The sequence below is a fragment of the Pseudonaja textilis genome, chromosome Z, assembly GCF_049901715.1.
Source record: "Pseudonaja textilis isolate UNSWEBS1 chromosome Z, rPseTex1.2, whole genome shotgun sequence".
NCBI classification, from domain to species: Eukaryota; Metazoa; Chordata; class Lepidosauria; order Squamata; family Elapidae; genus Pseudonaja; species Pseudonaja textilis.
The window spans coordinates 124053645-124075443 of record NC_142008.1 but is presented as its reverse complement, the minus strand read 5'-3'; the positions used below and the strand labels follow the sequence as shown (position 1 = coordinate 124075443).

General features: G+C 46.5%; 1 protein-coding gene across 3 annotated transcripts in view; it reads left to right on the top strand.

The window, feature by feature from the left end:
- GUCY2D (guanylate cyclase 2D, retinal) overlaps positions 1–21799 on the top strand; it is a 42673-nt gene that overhangs the window by 3910 nt on the left and 16964 nt on the right. For 2 of the 3 annotated variants that reach the window (XM_087916965.1, XR_015740212.1), the window contains 10 exons: positions 3038–3887; positions 6609–6910; positions 9809–10163; positions 11984–12068; positions 13075–13171; positions 13551–13640; positions 15021–15101; positions 18928–19104; positions 20099–20255; positions 21062–21211. In XM_087916965.1, coding sequence (XP_087773091.1) covers positions 3068–3887; positions 6609–6910; positions 9809–10163; positions 11984–12068; positions 13075–13171; positions 13551–13640; positions 15021–15101; positions 18928–19104; positions 20099–20255; positions 21062–21211 — 2314 coding nt within the window. In that variant the 5' untranslated portion in view covers positions 3038–3067. Of the gene's footprint in view, positions 1–2930; positions 3888–6608; positions 6911–9808; positions 10164–11983; positions 12069–13074; positions 13172–13550; positions 13641–15020; positions 15102–18927; positions 19105–20098; positions 20256–21061; positions 21212–21799 lie in introns of those variants that run through there. The other variant, XM_026722672.2, reaches the window with a different exon arrangement.

Below are 21799 nucleotides of genomic sequence, written 5' to 3'. Positions count from 1 at the left end.
TGCCATCATGTTCCCCCCCGCCTCACCAAAATGTAGGAATGGTCCTGGGGTCAATGTAGAATAGAGTAGAGTAGAATAGAGTAGACGAGGAAGGAGAAGGAGAAGAGAAGTGAATAATAAAATACAGAATTGGAATGGAGTGGAGTAGAACAGGAAGGAGAAGAGAAGTGAATAATAAAATACAGAATTGGAATGGAGTGGAGTAGAACAGGAAGGAGAAGAGAAATGAATAATAAAATACAGAATTGGAATGGAGTGGAGTAGAACAGGAAGGAGAAGAGAAGAGAAGTGAAGTGAATAATAAAACACAGAATTGGAGTGGAGTGGAGTAGAACAGGAAGGAGAAGAGAAGTGAAGTGAATAATAAAACACAGAATTGGAGTGGAGTGGAGTAGAACAGGAAGGAGAAGAGAAGTGAAGTGAATAATAAAACACAGAATTGGAGTGGAGTGGAGTAGAACAGGAAGGAGAAGAGAAGTGAAGTGAATAATAAAATACAGAATTGGAATGGAGTGGAGTAGAACAGGAAGGAGAAGAGGAGAGAAGTAAATAATAAAATACAGAATTGGAGTGGAATAGAATAGAACAGGAAGGAGAAGAGGAGAGAAGTGAACAATAAAACACAGAAATGGAGTAGAGTAAAAGAAGGAGAAGGACAAGAAGAAGAGAATAATAAAACACAGAATTGGAGTGGAGGAGAGGAGAGGAGACTAGAACAGGAAGGAGAATAATAAAATGCAGAATTGGAGTGGAGTGGAGTAGAATAGAGTAGAAGAGAAAGATGAAGAGGAGAAGTGAATAATAAAACAGAATTGGAGTAGAGTAAAAGAAGGAGAAGGACAAGGAGAAGAGAATAACAAAATACAGAATTGGAATGGAATGGAATAGAATAAAATATTGTTATTGCCCAGGTGTGATTGGATACACAAGGAATTTGTATTCTGAACCTTTATGCAAAATTACTAACTTTGTGGTGATGTTATTTTCGGGGGGGGTGTTTCAAGGGGGATTAGAGACATATTTGGAGGATGAATCTAATCAAAGGCTGAAACACTTGAGGAAGACTCTATGTGATCGCTGGGATAGACAGCAGATGCCACCAAATACAGTTCTTCTTGTAAGGGGACATTGGTAGGACAGGAGAGCATTTCTATCTCCTAACAGTGAAGTCCCTGGGAGGATCTGGTAGGTTGCTATGATAAATCACTCCTGAATTAGGATACTCCTTGGTGTGATCTCTCTTCTGGAGATTGTAACTATTGTTTAGGATAGTTTAGAAGACACTGTGGGTATCTCTCCATCTTCTCTGAACCGATGATGTTTCCTAGTTGGGTAATGGGTAATAAAACCACCATGCTCAATGAGCACCAAGTATCCTCAGTTCTTCCTCCTCCTCCTCCTCCTCCTCCTCCTCCTCCTCCCTCCTGCAAACTCCACTTCTTTCCAATACTGACAACTACATATTTGGGTCATGAAACGTCTACAAGAAAACCACCAAACTCACCACTAAGGATCCAACAGTCCTCCTCCTCCTCCTCTTACTCCTCCTACCCCCCTTTCTCTTCTTCCTATCCACAATCCTCCCTTCTAGCACTGATGATGTTCCCTAGATGGGTCATGAAACATCTGCAAGAAAATGACCCAGTTCAGAGAGCCACAAGGACCCCACCGTCCTCTTCCTCCTCTTCCCCTTCTTCTTCTCCATTCCACAAGTCCCACTCCCTTCCAGGACTGATGACATTCCCTAGTTGGGTCCTGAAACGTCTGCAAGAAAGAAAAAACCCCAAACTCAGAGACCCCCCCACCCACAAGGACCCCACAGTTCAACCGTGAGTTACACATACTCTCTTCTTTGACTCCACAGCCAGGGTTATCATAGAGGGAGCCTTTTACAGGGAGGGAGTTATTTTAGTCTCATTGGTATCAAGGCTTGATATAAAATAAGACCTGAAGGAACAGATTAACTCCTTAAATCTCTCTGGAAGGATTCTTATGTCTCCAAGCTCATTTAAGAAGATGGGTCAGGCTCTATTTAAAAGTAAAATAGCCTCTACTAAGAAACAGGTACCAGGAGAAGCTTCATGTTATCGATCCGGAGTGGGCATGAGCTGGAAATCTTTCTGGGTTTCTGTTTTGTGATATTTTCCGGGGGCGTCTTGGCAGGTACCCAGTTTTCCAGAAGGTTGCTAGATTGAGAAGAATTCCCTTTAAGGTAGTTAGGTTGTCTGGGTGCTCTCTTGAGTTGAAGCCATCTCTACCCATCTTGGAATGGCATAGGAAGTTCTCCCAACACGCCCCGCCCCCAAATTGCCCTGATACAAATAGCTCTCAACCCACGACCAGCGGTGGTATTTTTTCCGGTTCACCCCGGTTCTAGTGAATCAGGCACCCACAGAAATGGTAATAAAATATTTTGAATTCCACCACTGCATACGACCGCCGTCGACCCCGAAATTTCTGGGCTTAAGCGAGAGGTTTGTTTTAAGTGAAATTTCCCCCGTTTTTGTCCCCTTTCTTGCCATGCTGGTTAAGTGAATGGGCAGTCGTGACATTAGGAAGGGACCAGACATACGCCCCTCCCCCCCATGCCTCGTTTTTGGGGTTAGGGCTATGATGGAGCTATGATGCAGTTTTGATAACTTCTCACCTACCGATAACCTAAATACCATGTCATCATTGAGAAGGTGGGTTACCGCAATTGTATGTGCATATTGGACATGTTTTCATTCTGTCCATGGTCCCGTAAGTAAAATCCTCTTTTCCAATATCATCAGGTTAGTTGGCAAGTGCAGGAAAAACCAGGAGGAATTCTGAATTCTTCTCCAGCCTGCTCTCACGTTCCTCTTCTCTTCTCTTCCTCTTCCTCTTCCTCTTCCTCTTCTTCTCTTCTCTTCTCTTCTCTTCTCTTCTCTTCTCTTCTCTTCCTCTTCCTCTTCCTCTTCTCTTCTCTTCTCTTCTCTTCTCTTCTCTTCTCTTCTCTTCTCTTCTCTTCTCTTCTCTTCTCCTTCATTCTTCCTTCCTCTTCTGATGAATGAAGAACCATCCTTGATCAAGTGGATGGCAGGAGATGGGCCTAAAGATTTCTGGACTTGGTCCCTGCGGAGCTGAAGCTGCGTGCCTTCTCCAATTTTCCCTTCCTTGCCTCTCCACCGGATCACTGGCGAAGTCCAACGACAACATGGCCCGAGTTTGGATGGGCTTCCTGCTTTGGCTGTCTAACCATCCGAGGTGGGCCTTCTGTAGAGGGCCTCCTTGGTGGCCCCTTCTCTTCTGGCCTCTGGTTCTTCGCCTTCCGCTTGCCGTCCATGCAACCACCTTCAAAGTTGGGGTGATAGGTCCCTGGAAGTGTGACTCCATCTATGCTCAAGCCTACCCCGATGCAGCGGCCAAGTTGGCGGTTAGTCGGATCAACAAGGACCCAACCTTAAACAAAGGATACTGGTTCGATTATGTCCTCCTCAACGAAGACTGCCAGACCTCCAAGGCCCTCACAGACTTAGTCAACGCTGAATATTACGCTTCTGGTTTCATCGGTCCTATTAACCCCACAGCCTGCCAGGCAGCTGGGATGCTGGGCAAAACATGGAACAAGCCCATTGTCTCCTGGGCTTGCTTGATGGATGACGCCGAGGTCGAGCGGTTTGGGACATTTGTGCGGCCAATGCCGCAGGCCTCCGCGGTGCTCTACACTGTCCTGAAGCATTTCCAATGGGCTCACCTGGGTGTGATCACCTCCAAAGAAGACCTCTGGGTCCAAGTGGGACAAGGCCTGGCCGATTCGCTGAGGAACTTGGGTCTGCCTGTCACCGTAATGGCCACCATGGAAGACGAACCGAGTGGGGTGGAAGATGCACTCCAAAAGATCAAGAAGGCCAACAATATACGAGGTATGGTTGTAACGGGTAGATGTTCCTCATTGAGAAATCTAACCATAAGTACGCGTTAAACCCTAGGTGTCAACTCGTAAAGCATCCCTGGCTTGCTCTTGAGTTGCCATAAGAAGGACCGGGTGGCGGCAGGGTGGGGGGGAACGACTGATGGAGCAGCTTGGTTGCTATGACCCAAAGTGCATTCCACGCATACCTTTCTCCAGATTGTGTCCCAGGTTACCAGAACCAGCCGGCGAGGCGTGTTTTCTACAGCCTTTAGCAGTGCTCAGTTGTAGAATGTGATTTATGACACAGCCTTCCCAGGCTGCGCTTGGGAAAAGTGCTGACCTGTCCCTCCTAATAAACTATTGGATTTCTTTTGAAATTTGGCTCGAGGCTCATGAGTTAATTAGGGCACCCGTTCTGGAACCCTGACACTAGGTTTGAAAAATATGGAGTGTGTCTTAGGAGAAAGGGCTTTGGGTCACCTTATGGTTCCTCCTGAGATGTAGAAGCCCACCACGGTGGTTTTTTCACTTCTGGCTTAGCTTGGAGGGTTCAAGCTTCTCATTTCCTCCAAAAACAATGACAGAAAGAAGATTGAAAACCTACATTTCATTCTTTCTTCTGAGGTAGAGAAGTCTACCATGATGGTTTCTTCGCTTCTGGCTTGGCTTGGAGGGTTAAGGCTTCTCATTTGCTCCAAAAATTATCACACACACACACACACACACACCAAAAGAAAAAAGATTGAAGTCCTCTCTTGTAATGTAACCAGAATAGAGCTGGAAGGGACCTTGGAGATCTTCTAGTCCAGCCCTGTATTCAGGCAGGACACCCTAGGCCGTTTCAGACAAATATGTAATTTTCTCAGATCCAAAGCTGATTCTAGGAGACCATGAGAGGAAAAAAAAATCTTCATCGTAATAGAAGTTGGACCACAATGGAGCCACTGAGCCAGGAAGCGGTCATTTCCCCTGGGATGGAAGCCATGAAAGATAGAACAAACCTGCGATTTGAGTTTCAGGATGGATGGGGTGGAACTTGGTGGCTGCAGAGATCCCGCCTGACTCTGGGGCTCTATAAATGTTGGTTTGTATGACAAGGAGCATGCCATGTGACTCAACCACGTGTTCATGCAGCTTCTTTCTTGGTCAGGAGAACCTATTTCCCGAGACGTGGTTTGAACAACTCTACCAACAAAGAGTAAATATCGCCCCACTCCTATTCCTCCTTTTCCATGCTAACTTGGCTTGCTCTTAAGAGGAGAAAATCCCAAAACATTTCACTAACATTTATGGATTAACAGAGTTGGAAGGGACTTTGTAGGTCATCTAGTCCACCCGCCCCCTCCCAAAATGCAGGAAACCCTACACCATTTCTGACAGAGGGCAGTCCAGTTTCTTCTTGAAAGCCTCCAGGGATGAAGCTCCCACAACTTCCACGGGCAACTTCTGTTCCATCGGTTGATGGTTCTCCCTGTCAGAAAATTCCTCCTTATTTCCAGGTTGAATCACTCCTTGCTCAGTTTCCATCCATTGTTCCTTGTCTGGCCTTTGGGGGATTTGGGAAATAGCTTGACCCCCTTCCTCCTCTCTGGGGCAGCCCCTCAAATATTGGAAGGCTGCTCTCCTGTCTCCCCTGGTCCTTCTCTTCCCTAGACTAGCCAGGCCCAGTTCCTGCAACCATTCGTCGTGTGTTTGAGCCTCCAGTCCCCTAAAATCATCCTGGTTGCTCTTCTCTGCACTCTTTCTAGAGTCTCAACATCTGTTTTATAGTGTGGTGACCAAAACTGGATGCAGGACTCTAGGTGTGGCCTTACTAAGGCTTTATAGAGCGGTATAAGTACCTCACTTGATCTTGATTGTATCCTTCTGTTAATACAACTTAGGATTGCATTGGCTTTTTTGGCGGCGGCTGCACACGGCTGGCTCCTATTTAGCTGGATGTCCACTAAGACTCCAAGATCCCTCTCCCACTTCCTGCTATTGAGCCTGGTTTCACCCAGTCTGTGTGTGTACTTTTGGGTTTCTTTTTGCCTAAGTGTAGGACTTTCCTTTTCTCTACATTGAATTTCATTCCCCTTTCTCCTCCTCAATGCCTCCATTCCTTCTCCTCCTCTTCCTCTTCTTCTTCTTCTTCTTCTTCCTCTTTCCCTCCCTCCCTCCTCCTCCCCTCCTCCTCTTCTTTTTCTTCTTCTCCTCCCCTCCTCCTCCTTCATTCCTCCTCCTCCTCTTCTTCTTCCTCTTCCTCCTCCTCTTCCTACTCCATTCCCCTTTCTCCTCCTCAATGCCTCCTCCTCCCTCCTCCTCCTCCTCCTCCTCCTCCTCCTCCTCCTCCTCCTCCTCCTCCTCCTCCTCCTCCTCCTCCTCCTCCTCCTCCTCCTCCTCCTCCTCCTCCTCCTCCTCTCTCTTCTTCTTCTTCTTCTTCTTCTTCTTCTTCTTCTTCTTCTTCTTCTTCTTCTTCTTCTTCTTCTTCTTCTTCTTCTTCTTCTTCTTTCTTCTTCTGTCATCTTTCCTCCTCCTCCTCCTCCTCCTCCTCCTCCTCCTCCCCTCCTCCTCCTCCTCCTCCTCCTCCTCCTCCTCCTCCTCCTCCTTCTTCTTCTTCTTCTTCTTCTTCCTCTTTCCCTTCTTCCCTCCTCCTCCCCTCCTCCTCCTCTTCTTCTTCCTCTTCCTCCTCCTCTTCCTCCTCCATACCCCTTCCTCCTCCTCCTCCTCCTCCTCCTCCTTCCCTCTGCAGTGGTCATCCTGTGCATGCACTCCGTCCTTCTGGGTGGGCAGGATCAGCGCCTCCTCTTGGAGAAGGCCGAAGAGATGGCCATGACTCAAGGGAGCTACGTTTTCATCCCCTACGATGCCCTGAGCTACAGCCTGCCCTATCAAGACGAGGCCTATGCGGCACTGGAGGACAACCTCAAGTTGCGACGGGCCTATGACGCCGTGCTCACTGTCACCATCGATTCTCCAGAATATTCCTTCCGGCAGGCCTTTGAAGAGGCTCAGAAGAAGAAAGAAATCCCCGGGCAAATCAGTGCAGAGAAGGTGCCTGACTGACCAGGGGGCGGGTGGGGGAAACAGGGGCCCGGAGTTGGTGGGGAATCTGGATCATACAGGGAGTCCTCAACTTACGACCGCCATTGGGCCTGAAACATCCGTTGCTCAAGTTGTTCAGGTGGCCACAGCATAATTAAATGAATCAGGCTTCCTCATTGACTTTGTTTGTCAGGAAAAAAGGGTATGTCCGGTGTGAGTGATCAGATCCTCACCCGAACGGCCAATGAAATTTCATTTATTGGCACTTGCTTACATACAGGAATCTTCCCAGGGGTGGGATTCTACCGGTTTGGACCAGTTCAGGCGAACTGGTAGTTCCGGTAATCATTTGGGTATACCCACCCATACCTGCCCTTTTCCTGTGCTTTTCTTTTCCAAGTGCTGTGTGCGCGCTGGTTGAATCGCACCACTGAATCTTCCCAACGAATGTCTAGCGCTTACTAGGACTGAGATGGCGGACCTGTGGCACGCACGCCACAGGTGGCAGGCAGAGCTATTTGTGTGGCCACGCAAGCCCCAGCCAAATTCACCTGCACTGTGCACGCGCATGCCTCCCAGCTGATTTTTGGCCTGTTTGAGGCTGTTTTCACCCTCCTGGGGGCTCAAGGGAAGCCTTTGGAACCTCGGGAGGCTGAAAAATGGCCGTTCCAAAAATACTGGAAGTGCCAAAAGAGGCCCATTTTTTGGCTTCCAAAGGCTGCACAAGTGTTTCTCGAACCCCCAGGAGGGCAAAAATGGCCTCCCTGGGCTCCAGAGGCCCTCAGGAGGCTGAAAACAGGAACTTCCGGTATTTCTGGAAGGCCCATTTTTCAGCCTCCCAAGGTGCAGAGGCTTTCCTTGAGCTTCCGGGAGGGCGAGAACGGCCTCAAACAGGCCGAAAATCAGCTGGGAGGCACACGCATGCAGAGTGCATGTAAGGGGGCGGGGGTGTTTCCAACACATATGCAGGGAAGGGTGTACACTGTGGGTTTGTGGGTACCAGGGCACACACACATACATGTTTTCAGCACACCACAACAAAAAGGTTCACCATCACTGTACTAGGAGCTAGACCAAATGTCAGCAACCTGCGGCTCTGGAGCTGCATGGGGCTCTTTGGGCCCTCTGCTTTGGCTCCTTGTTAGGTGGTCCTACCACTGGCTTACCCCACCCCACCCCTGAGTTAGACAAAGATCAAGGAAGATTCAAGAGGGTTTGGACTAGAGTGACACAGAGATTCTAGGCCAATGCCTCTTTTAACTCTGCTTCCACCTTCTGCCATTCCTTCACCTAAAGTGTGCATGGATTTTGTCTATGCGATGGGGCTTGTCTGACGGAGGAACCAGCTTTTCTACAGAGTTTCTAAGGCCTATTTGTGATTATCTATTTACAGTGGAATCCTTGGTGCTCTCTGAGCTGGGTAGTTTTTTCTTGCAGACATTTCATAACCCAACTAGGTACCATCGTCATCAGTACTGGAAGGGAATGAGATTCGTGGTGAGGAAGAGGAGGAGGAGGAAGGGGAAGGAGGAGGAAAAGGAGAAATGTGGGGTCCTTGGTGGTCTCTGAGCTTGGTTGTTTTCTTGAAGACATTTCATAACCCAACTAGGTACCACCACCATCAGTACTGGAAGGGAGTGGGAATTGTGGAAAGGAGGAAGAAGACTGTGGGGTCCTTGGTGGTCTCTGAGCTTGGTTGTTATCAGAGATGTTTCATGATCCAATTAAAGTAATGTTATCTGTGGAGTGGAGGGAGGAGGAGGAGGACTGTAGGGCCCTTGACGTTCCGTGAGGCTGGTTGTTTTCTTTCAGACATTTCATGACCCAAGTAGGGAATATCATCAGTGCTAGAAGAGACTGGGGTTTCCTTTCTGTTTCCATTCAAGCAGTTTGCCCTGTCAGGATTGGTGGAAGTGGTCTTGGTTTTGTTCCTTGATTGGGCTGTTGACACTAAGATGAATACTAGACCACCAAACATGATGTCAACAACACCCCAATCAAGACAATCTATCAGAGAATAAATGACAGCATAATTTGCCATCCGAGATTGGAACATTCCTGCAATTACAACTCTGCACATAATCAAGGAACTATCAAGCACACTCTCATCAACAGAGAGCAAACTGCATTCCCCTCTAGCATTGACCAATATCGATTGATCAGTCGATCAGAATAGAGTTGGAAGGGACCTTGGAGGTCTTCCAGTCCAGCCCCTTGCTCTACCATTACAGACAGCTGCCTGTCCAGTCTCTTCTAAAAAAAAACTTCATCCAATGATGAAGCACTCACAATTTCTGGTGGCAAGCAGTGCCACCGGTCATCCCTGTCTGGAAGTTTCTCCTGAATTCCAGATGGCTTCTCTCCTTGATGAGTTTCCATCCGCCGCTTCTTGTCCTGCCTTCTGGGAGTTTTGGAAACTAAATTGATCCCTTCTTCTTTGGGGCAGCTCCCAAATATTGGAAGACTGCTATCATGTCAACATTGGCAAGAAAACAAACGAACTCAGAGACCACCAAGGACCCCACGGTTCAACCCCTAAACTACAAATAGTCCGTTCTACTGGTACCTATTTACTGCTGCCTATGCAATCGTGGGGTGGCTCAGTGGCTAAGACGCTGAGCTTGTTGGTCGAAAGGTCGGCAGTTCGGCGGTTCGAATCCCTAGTGCTGCGTAATGGAATGAGCTCCCTTTACTTGTGTTTAACACCCCCGATCTGTAGTCTTGGGAGGGTGCCTTCGAAACTACCTCTGAGTCCGGTGGAACCTTCCGACACAAGGATCCTGCCTGCCCAAACGGCGACCTCCGTGCTCGCAAGAGTATAGGAAAGCAAGCGAATCCTTCTTTGGTGTCAACATACGCAGAAGTACAATGTGCAATGAGGCCTTTGTTCTTGTTCCTCCTTTTCAGGCCCATCCTTTGTTTGGCACCATTTTTAACTCCATCTACTTCCTCAGCAAGGCAGTGGAAAACACTCGCCAGTCCGGCAAGCGGGTGGCGGGAATGACCATTGCCGAGCACGCCAAGGACTTCGAGCTGGAAGGCTTTAGCCAGCCGGTTTCGGCGGACGAAAAGGGAGGGGCCGAGGTCCCGTACATCATCTTGGATACGGATGGAAGAGGCAACCATCTTCACCCCATTTACAAAGTAGACCTTGCTTCGGGGATCCTGCGTTTCATAGGACAGGCCATCCATTGGCCTCACAATACCAAGCCGGCTTCGGATCCCAGTTGTTGGTTCAACCGTGACGCCATTTGTACCGGGGGTAAGTGTGGAAGCCAAGTCAGACGGGGTCATTCAGGGATGTCAAACTGGATTTCTTTGAGGGCTGGATTAGCATTGCGGTTCTTTATGGGCCAGCAGGGAGGGGGAGCGGGAGGCGGGGGGGAAGATGCGACAGACGCTTCCTGCAGCAGCCTGCCGGACAAAATAGGGCCCAGTTTTCAGCCTCCCCGGCCTCCAGAATCACTCTGTGAATGACCCGGGCGTGGCACAAAGGCAACACAATCAGATAAGCAATAAGAGTCCCTTTATTATCACCAACTTTGCCCCCAATGTCCAGGTTACCTTCGGACTGGAGAAAAACTCTCCCAGGAATACCTTTGACTGTAGAAAATTCAGTCCAAAACAAGTGTACACGCAAACTGTAACTTAAAATCCAAACAAACTAAACTGAAGTAATTAGTTTGACAGGGCAGAAGAAAGAATTTCAGGCTTGAAAGCACGGCAAAACTCACACAGTTGGGAAGATGCCAGGAGCACAGATAAGCCACGATGATACAAAATAAAGTCATGTTTGCTCCCAACAGCTTGCTGCACGCAGCTTACCTCTTTTATACACTGTGTTCCCAGCTGCAGCTAATGAAAGGAATCAGGGCCCTTTCCTCCCCCATAAGCCATGCAACCCACGTTGCTCCCTTCTCCATTCTTCCCTGCGTGCCCTAGGATGAAGAGGGGGGGGCCTGGGTCTTCCTCTGAACTCTCTCTCCCTTGTTCTACCTCTCCTCTGCTCTGCCCTGACAGACTTTGCTCTTCCCCAGTTTCCTCCACAGTCAACGGAGTCACACTCCCATTCCCTGTCAGTTGCTTGGCCTCTCCCTCCAGATCAGACTCCGACAAGGGCATGACACACTCTGCTAGCCAAAAATGGGCTGTGTGGAGACCTCCTGAGCCCCACACAGCCCATTTTTGGCTGTCAGAGTGCTGCAGGAGGCTGGGGAGGCCAAAAACAGGCTGCGTGGGGGCCATGTGCGGCCTGTTTTGGCAGGCTGAGGCACCGTGGGCCAGTCCGTTGATATTTCCAGGCCAGCCCTCACGGGGCAGATTTAAGCCAGCAGGCACTGAGTTTGACACCCCTGGGGTAGATTATAGATGGCAGCTACCACCTGCTAGACTAGCTAAAATGTTTAAACATATGTCTAGCAAATGTTGGAATACTGGACGTTTTAAAGAAGAGATTGGACAACCATTCGTCTGAAATGGGATTGAGCAAGGGATTGGACTAGAAGACCCCTAAGGCCCCTTCCAACTCTGTTATTCTATTCTATTCTATTCTATTCTATTCTATTCTATTCTATTCTATTCTATTCTATTCTATTCTATTCTATTAGAAATGGAATGCTTATCTCCAGAAGTTGTGGGTTCTCCTCCACTGGAAGTCTTTAAGATGAGATTAGAAAGCCGTTTGTCCAGAGGAGTACGGTAGGGTCCCCTGCCTGAGCAGGGGGGTTGGACTAGAAGACCTCCAAGGTCCCCTTGAACTCTTCTTCTATGTAAATTCAGTGTGATTCTTCCCTTCCCTCCTTTAGCTGTATCTAGTCTTTCACAAATAAAACTTGTAAGCTTGGGAAGATTCCTGCAAAATAGGCTTAGAGCAATGAAGTAATTCGAATTCTAGGTGAGAAGCAACCCTGGAATTATAGATACACTTTCTAGCAGGGAGGACAATTAACCAGGGGAACAGAAGTTGTGAGGGCTCCAACGCTGGAGGTTTTTAAAGAAGAAACTGGACAGTCACTTGCCTTAATCCTGGTGGCCACAGCAAAAGTGGACCTCCGTCCAACGAAAACTTCTTCCTTCTTCCAGGTGTGGGTGGCGGCTTTGTTTTCTTCCTCTTCTTCATTGTTATTCTCTTGTTCCTGGGTGGATCTGTTCTGGCTTACTATCTTCGGTGAGTTTGACGTGATCTTCTTGTGATTCTCCCCTCCAGAATGGCCTTTGGGAGTCAACCTAGCAGTTCCATATATATATACACACACACATACAAGAGAGAGAGAGGGAGAAAGGGATAGTGATAGATAGATAGATGGATGACAGAGAAAGAAAGAGATAGTGATAGATAGATGGACGACAGAGAAAGAAAGAGATAGTGATAGATAGACAGACAGAGATAGATACAGAGAGAGAGAGAGATAATGATTAATAGATGAATGATACATTAGATAGATGACAGATGATAGAGATAGATACTGTAGGTAGATTGTGATGATAGATAGAGGTAGATGACAGAGAGATAGTGATAAATAGATAATGATTGATAGATAAATGATACATTAGATAGATGACATGATAGATGATAGAGAGAGTGATAGAAAGATAGAGAGATGATAGAGTTAGTAATAGAAAGATACAGATAGAGGTGATAGATAAATAGAAAGTAATAGATTGTAGATAGATAAATAGTGATGATAGACAGAGATAGATGACAGAGAAAGAGAGGTAGTGATAGAGATAATGATAAACAGATAGTGATTGATAGACAGATAAATGATAAATATATTAGACAGATGACAGATGATAGAGATAGATACTGTAAATAGATTGTGATGATAGATAGAGGTAGATGACAGAGAGAAAGAGAGGTAGTGATAGAGATAATGATAAATAGATAATGATTGATAGATAAATGATAAATATATTAGATAGATGATAGATGATAGAGAGTGATAGATATGTAGAAAGATAAGAGATAATGATAGATGATAGATAAATAAATAAATAGATAGTGATGATAGATAGATAGAGATAGATGACACACATACAGAGAGAGAAAGAGAGTGATGGATAGAGATAGATAGATAGATAGATAGATAGATAGATAGATAGATAGATAGACAGACATAGATAGACCCTTTTTCATGTCTGATATTGTTAATTTCTCAATGCGCTTCTCCCAGACTCCACTTTCAGCACATTCAGCTAAGTAAAGGACCCAACAGGATTGTCCTGACTGAGAACGACCTAACCTTCATCAACCTCCCAAGTGTCACAAAGGTAAATTAGGTTTTTTACATGATAACCTTGAGGAAGATGCATCCCCATGGCAATAGGAAATGTGATGGTTGAGTAAAGAACTTCAAAATTGGAGGCCGGGCTGAGTGAACAGTGACCGACTCAGATCCATGCAAGAAAAGAGGTTGGGTCAAAAGACCATCGTCACTGGTTGGGGGAGATGGCCAACGTTGGGACCATCCAGATGTAAGAGTATCTACCCAAGGTTACGTCCACTTTTTGTTTTGTTTTTGGGGACCTGTCAAGATGTAAAAGTATCTACCCAAGGTTAGGTCCACCTTTCTTGTCCTTAGAGGTTGCTCAATAACATTATTTCAGAACATTCTTTAGTTTACACTGACCTGTCTTCTTCCTCCCTTAGAAGTCGGACGACAGTCCTGGAGGAAAAGGCTCGGAGAAGAAAAGCTTGAAAAATGGGGCGGAGGAGGAAAAGAACGTAGCCGTGGTTGAGGTGAAGCCATATTCCTTCCGGCATCCTGTCTGGTCACAGATTCTTTCAGGGTTGGGTGGCAGTGGTGGAGGTGGAGGGCTTACAGGAGGCACCTCTCAAATGTTAAGCCATATCCTGCAAAGGATGGAGTCCCGTGTCCAACAGAATGGGGTGGGGTAAAGTTGACCTGAACATCAACTGTGGAATACGAAGAAGAAGGCTCAGCTCTGGGGCTCCTCATCTTTCATGGGAAAGTCATGAAGGTTTTGGGTTTGAGACCTTGGTTAGTCCACTGTGGGTTGTCCAAAGGCTTGGTCTTCTTCTCTTTGTTATCTATCTACCGGTATCTATCTACCGGTATCTATCTACCAGTATCTATCATCTATCTATCTATCTATCTATCTATCTATCTATCTATCTATCTATCTATCTATCTATCTATCTATCTATCTATCTATCTATCCTATCTATCATCTATCTATCTATCTATCTATCTATCTATCTATCTATCTATCTATCTATCATCTATCTATCTATCTACCTATCTACCTATCTATCATCTATCTATCTATCTATCTATCTATCTATCTATCTATCTATCTATCTATCATCTATCTATCTATCTATCTATCTATCTATCTATCTATCTATCTATCTATCCTTATCTATCTATCTATCTATCTATCTATCTATCTATCTATCTATCTATCTATCTATCTATCTATCTATCTATCTATCTATCTATCTATCTATCTATCTATCTATCTATCTATCTATCTATCTATCTATCTATCTATCTATCTATCTATCTATCTATCTATCTATCTATCTATCTATCTATCTATCCATCTATCTATCCATCTATCTATCATTTATCTATCATCTAATTATCTATCTATCTATCTATCATCTCCATATATTTTTATCACTATCTAGCTATCATCTATCATCTGTCATCTGTCTAATATATGTATCATTTATCTGTCTATCAATCATCTATCTATCATCTCTCTATCTTTCTATCTATATCACTCTCTCTATCATTATCTGTCATCTGCCATCTATCTAATGTATGTATCATTTATCTGTCTATCAATCATTCATTCTCATCTATCTATCTATATCTATCTATCTATCTATCTATCTATCTATCTATCTATCTATCTATCTATCTATCTATCTATCTATCCATCCATCTACCCACCTACCTACCTACCTATCATCTATGTCTAATGTATGTATACGTATCTAATGTCTCTATGGAATTGCTTGGTTAGGCTAACCAACAGCTAGCACTGACACGGGGCAGGTGTCTCTTTCCTTCTGCCTTCTTTTGACCCTTCGAGATAGTCGAGGGTCACCACGTCTGTCCTTCTTTGTCTTCCCCTCCCCCACCTTTAGGGTGACTGGGTGTGGCTGAAAAGATTCCCTGGAGGAAAGTACACTGAAGTCAAACCAAGCACCGAAAAGGTTTTTTGCCAGGTGAGTTCTGAAGAGCTTTCCTGCAAAAATTAGTCCGTCACTCTTTTTTGAGGCCTAAACTCTTTTAGTGACCCCCATAATAATCCCTTGCATTGGGGCAACTGTCTGGGCAACTGAACAGAGCTGAGCATTTTATTGGCCGGATGCCCTTCCTGTCGCCGGTGTGGACTTTTGTTCAGCTGATAAATTCTCATTGTGTCCAGAAAGAGAAGCATCTCTGCCTCGGATCGAGCTGACAGGTGCCTGATTGTGAGGCCAGAGCTCCCCCTTTAGGCCACTGCGCTACTCAAGTTATAAAGTGAGCCCTATCTAATAGAAGAACAGAATCACAAGAGTTGGAAGGGATCTTGGAGGTCATCTAGTCCAGCCCACCACTCAAAGAGGGGACTCTCTACCGTTAGGGGGCCAGGGATGGGGAAGGACATGAGAGATGACCATTCCTGGTTGATGGGTCAAAGTGGCTTCTTCAGCCGCTCCCCAAACGGGCAGTCCACGACTTACAACACTTCATCGAGGGACCATTTGCTGAAAAAAAATGGATTTATGACCCTTTCCCACACTTATAACCATTGCAGCATCCCCGTGCTCATGTGAGCGAAACTCAGGTGCTTGGCAACAGGCTCGCATTTATGACGGTCGTCGCGTCTCCTTTTGCAACCGTTGAACGAGCAAAATCAATGGGGATCAATAGCTGGCAGGAATAGCCAACACCCAAGAAGATCGGCTCAAGATCCAGAGGGATCTCGACAGACTCGAACCCTGGGCCGTATCTAACAAAATGAAATTCACTGCAGAGAAAAGTAAAGTCCTACACTTAGGCAAGAAAAGCCAAAAGGACACATACAGACTGGGTGAAACCAGGCTCAGTAGCAGGAACTGGGAGAGGGATCTTGGAGTCTCAGTGGACAACCAGCTAAATAGGAGCCAGCCGTGTGCAGCGGCAGCCAAAAAAGCTAATGCAATCCTAAATTGCATTAACAGAGGGATACAATCAAGATCTAGGGAGGTACTAATACCACTCTATAAAGCCTTAGTAAGACCACACCTAGAGTACTGCATCCAGTTCTGTTCACATTACAAAAAAGATGTTGAGACTCTAGAAAAAGTACAGAGAAGAGCAACCAGGATGACGAAGGGACTGGAGACTAAAACATATGAAGAACGTTTACAGGAACTGGGCCTGGCTAGTCTAGGGAAGAGAAGGACCAGGGGAGACAGGAGAGCAGCCTTCCAATATTTGAGGGGCTGCCCCAGAGAGGAGGAAGGGGGTTAAGCTATTTTCTAAAGCACCTGAAGGCCAGACAAGGAATAATCGATGGAAACTGATCAAGGAGAGATTCAACCTGGAAATAAGGAGAAACTTTCTGACAGGGAGAACCAATGGAACAGAAGTTGCCTTCGGAAGTTGTGGGAGCTCCATCAGTTGAGACTTTCAAGAAGAGATTGGACTGCCATTTGTCAGAAATGGTGTAGAGTCTCCCGGTTGGGCAGAGGGTTGGACTAGATGACCTACAAGGTCTCTTTCAACTCTGATTATCTTTATCTGTTATCACTCACTTAACAACCACATTACTCGCTTGACAATGGCCATGACTCACTGAACAACGGCAGCAAGGAAGGTGGTAAGATGGGGCAAAATTCACTTAACGATGGTCTCGCTTAGCAGGGGAAAGGTGGAACTCGACTGCAGGTCGTAAGTCAAGGACTAACGTGTATTTTCACCCTGTTCTGGCTCGTTGGCCCAGAAATTTCTGCCAAGAGGTAGCATGGTGAATGTGAAGGATCACATTAAATTCCAGTTAAGCTGATTTATGGCTCATGTTTATACACAAGGATCTAATCAGCTAATAGTCAGCAGTAAGTTGACCCTAATTAAGAGTTAATAGAATTCAAGAGTGCTTGAACCGCTTACGGGAATGTAATGACTCCACGCTAATTCCTTTCTTTACTCTGCCTCCGGGACCTGTCTCCCCTTCCCAACACTCAGGGATTCGCAGGGGTTTGAGAGACCCCCCCCCCAGTGTCAGGATTCCGACAGTTACCCCAATTAAATCACGAGTCTCGAGCCAAACTTCTAAAACCTCAAAAGGATTTATTGGGAGTTAACATGCCAGCACTGCCTGGGTGCAACCAACACTGAGACACATCATTCCTTGTCACCCTTCACCCTGTTTTCCCTTCCCCACACCCCCGGGTGTATCATCATTCATATTCTCCAATTGGACACATCCATAGCCCAGAGTCATCAATCACGCTCTCCAGTTAGATCTTTGCTCGGCAAGAAACTTCAGTCACCTAGCTATTATCTTTGAAAACATTTATAGAATGCAGTTTCGGTTTGCAAGCTGCCACATTGTCCCCCCCTTACTTTCTGTTGGCAATTCTAAAAAGACCAGAGAAATATTTTATGAGTTGATACCTAGCTAAGATTCTGTGCAGTTTGGAGAACCCCTAAATCCCACCCCTGGCCCACCTCACCCCTCCCAGCAGTCCCCACGTGGCCCGTTTTGGATGCAGGTAAGCAGAGGACCCACATGGAGGCTCGGGAAGGACAAAAAAACAGGCTGAACTGGAAGTTTGGGCCCATTTTCGGTTTCCAGAGAGCCCCTGGAGCCCGGAGAGGCCATTTTCGCCTTCCCGGAGGCTCCAGGAAAGCCTCTGGAGTCCGGGGAGGGCAAAACTGCCCCCCACCCCTGCCATGGTGCAGGAGGCTGACTAGGCCACACCCACCATGGTCATGCCCACCCAGCAACCCAGCAGAGAACCCTTTGCAAAAAATTTTGAATCGTGCTCTCCAGTAATAATCTTGCGTGCCAACAGCTTCGACTGCCAAGGTGATTATCTGAAGCATTTAAGGAATGCACTGCTTTCCTGCACTCCTTTTCTTCTGGCAACTAAAAAGACCAAAGAAATATTTTTTTTAGTTGACACAAGGGGTGCAGAATTGCCCCGGTTTGGGGCCTTTGCCACACCACTAAGTTGGGGCCTTCTCCTCACCATCCTCGGGCCAGTAGAATTTCAACCACCATCCCTTGGCGGCCTCTGTTCTCTTCCGAGAGAAGCCCTGATGAGGCCACCAAGATTTTTATTTCACCTTAAGGCTGCTCCCAGACTGCGGTGGAACATAGTCTGGATTCCTGGGAGGGAGGGGCCGCGTTCTAGAGGACCAAGAGAGAGCAAAGTTTAGATAGCTTGTTTAGGGAGGAAGAATCGAGATAGAAGTTCTCAAAATCCATCTTTAACAAATGCAAGCAGTTCCTTCAGGTTAGCTAGATTTCTGTCTATCGTTGAGGAACAAAGAAGGGAACTGGTTAGAAGTAACTCTGTGCGTCTTTCTTGGTTTCTTGGACAGTGTTGTAGTAAGTGGGGAGGCGCTACTCCAATCACAGGGCCATCAGGGAAGCCTTAAGACTCTTTAAGTAACAGACTGAGGTTCAGTTATACAGACATGAAATTAAACATGGGTTGCTATAGGACAATGGTAATTAGAAGCAGGTAGAGCGAGGTCTTCTGCAATGGTAGTTAGGAAGAAGTAGGGACAAGAGCTTAAGACAGAGAAGAAGGTCTTCTGCAAAGCATATAGGGACAAGGCCTTAAGACAGAGAAAGTCTTCCACCAAGGTCATTAGAAGGACACAGAGACAAGAGGTTAAGATGGAGAAGATCTTCTACAAAGGTCATTAGAGGCACATAGAGACGAGGACTTGAAGGTCTCCAGAAGGTCTTCTGACCAAAGGAACAAGGAAACTTTTCTAGCCACTCCCACCATACCTGGCTGAGGAAGGACTCTCCCTTCTTATTCTCCTTTTATTCTTCCCCCTATTCAGCTGCGGGACCTGCGGCACGAAAACGTCAACCTTTTTGTGGGCTTCTTCCATGACGCCGGGATTCTTGCTGTGGTCTCGGAGCATTGCACGCGAGGGAGTCTCGAAGATCTTCTCCTTAACAGCGACATGAAGCTGGACTGGATGTTCAAGTCGTCTTTATTGCTGGACCTTATCAAGGTGCCCGGGAAAGAGATCTAGCTCTTTGTTCTGACCCAGCCCCCCAAGATACGACAAACCCTCTGAAGTGACATCAAATGAGGACCTCCGGCAGCCCCAGCCAAAAATTTTCTCTCTCACTGCAGGCTAAAAAGTCCGTCTGTGTGGGAGAGGACTAGTTGTCTGCCACATTTTGTTCATCTCTGTCCTTTACCTTTATCCGCAGATCTAGGGTGGGGCTTCGCTAGCAGCAGTGACTTTTCCGTCCCAAGGACCAGCCCATAGATTTCCACTGCTCTCCTCTCCTCTGCCTTCTGTGCATCTATGTGCACTGGAACCAGCTGTTCCTCTTTTACCTCATCAGCCACCTCCAGACCTTCAGGCTGTTGATTCTCCATCTGAGGGTTGATGGACGGCTCAGGCTCCACCACTCTCTCTCTCTCTCCTTTCCTCCCTCCTTCCTCCCTCTCTCCCTCCCTCCCTCTCTCTCTCTCTCTCTCTGCCAACTCCATTCCCCCTTCCCCCTCAGAGATCTCAGGTTGCCCTGATCCTGAACCCGACTCCCACCTACTCCTCCCTTTCTGATTCAGTTGCCGGAGGGTCCAACAGGCCACCATTGCAGCCTCTCCGTGGCCACATATCAAAGTTCAAGAAGCTTGGCAACTGACTCGCACTTATGATAGTTATACAGTGTCCCAGGGTCACAATGGGGAAGCCAGATTCACTTTACAGCCATGTTACTCATTTAACATTGGCAGTGATTCATTTAACAACCGTGGCAAGAAAGGTAATAGAATGGGACAAAATTCACTTAACGGTTGGTTCCCCTTAGCAACATAAATTTAGGGCTCCCTTGTGGTTGTACGTCAAGCACTAACTGTAATGACAGCTAAGGATCGTGCTTCTGTTTCATTTAAGGACTCAAGTGACCAGTGCTTGACTGGGGTCATTCAACGAGGACTCCCTGCATTACGACATGCCTAAGACCCACTTGACCTCTTCTTTTTTCTTCCAGGGTATGAAGTATCTGCACCATCAGCAATTCCCCCACGGCCGGCTGAAGTCTCGGAATTGCGTGGTGGATGGCCGTTTTGTCCTGAAAGTCACGGATCATGGATACAACGAATTGTTGGAGGCGCAGAAAGTGGTCCGAGAACCGATGAAGCCAGAGGGTCAGTAGAAGAAAAACGGGGATGAGATGGGCTGATAAAATATCTCTAGGCTATATCATCTTACAAGAATTTGCTTAGTGACCCTTTGAAGTTGCAGAAAAGTCACTCAGGACCGTTTTTCAAACCTGCAATGGTTTATGGCATCCCTGGGGCCACACGATCCAAAATTTGGTTGGCTGGTTCAACTGCTTTTATGGTGGTTTGTGTATGTTCTGTCCCCACTACATGTTAGTCTGTATGAAGCTCAACATGCCGCTAAATCCATCTATCCTCCGATAAAACAGACCGTGTATGTGGATTTGGATGCTTTATTGGAAGAACAGGATATGGTGAAACTGGGGGAAAACAAGGATACATACAATGAGGATAAATACAAGATAGGCAGTATTGGGTTACTGCTGAACATAACAATGAATAAATACAAGCAATTTAAATCTCGCCAGCGATGCTCTATGTGTGGGTTGTGGGTTTGTCCTTGGATGACCATGGGCCACAGATTAAGGTGGATGCTTCCTTGTACTTCCCCACCTTCTCCAAATGCTAAAGAAAATGGAATCTGGCCTCCCAGCGTGCACTTGGTTTGAGAATGCGGGCTGATGGGTAAATGGGTGGGATCAGCTTCAAACAATATACTCGGAACATTTTGCCTCTCTGGCCACTAGATGGGGCTAGAGGGCAACCACAGTATATAAAGTTGTATGCTGGAGCACAACAGTTTGCATTTAGAAAACAGAATGAGTAGAACAACAGAGTTGGGAGGGACCTGGGAGGTCATCTAGTCCAACCCCCCCAATTTATTCCACCAGACCGTTTCTGGACCGCACCAGAATTGTTGAGGAATCCAGCGCTGGAACGGAAAGGCAGCTTCTGGGGAGACATTTACAGTATTTCCATCATCATTCAAGAAGTCATCTGCCGCGATGCGCCTTATTGTATGCTGGATATGAGCCCCGAAGGTATTTACAACCATCACAACACCCTGTCAGTCACACAATTCGGGCGCTTGGCAACGGTTGTGTTGTATTTCGGATGGTTGCAATGTCTTGGAGTCACATGACCGCCCTTGGTAAAACTTCCCAGCCAGCTTCCAACAAACCGAGTCAACAGGAGAAGCTGGATTCACTTAATGGCTGCCTGATTCACTTAACAACTGCGGCAATTCACTTAACAACCCGGGCCAAACAAAAAGGGTCGTAAAATCTGGCACGACTCCTTCAATCAGCATCTTGCTTGCGTAGCAAAGGAAATTCCGGTCCCCATGATAGCCATAATTCAGGAACGGTGCAGTGGCCTAGAGGTGGAGCTCTCGCCTCACAATCAGGAGGCTGTGAGTTCGATCCTAGGTAGAGGCACAATGAGAATATATCTGCTGAACAAAACTCCGCCCTGGCGACAGGAAGGGCATCTGGCCAGTAAACACTGTGCTAGCTCCATTCAGACTCCACCCAGCAAGGGATTATGAGGTCATTAAATGGTGATAATCCTAATTGAAGGACTAGCTTGATAGAAATACTATATTTTTTTCACAATTCCTAATATGCATT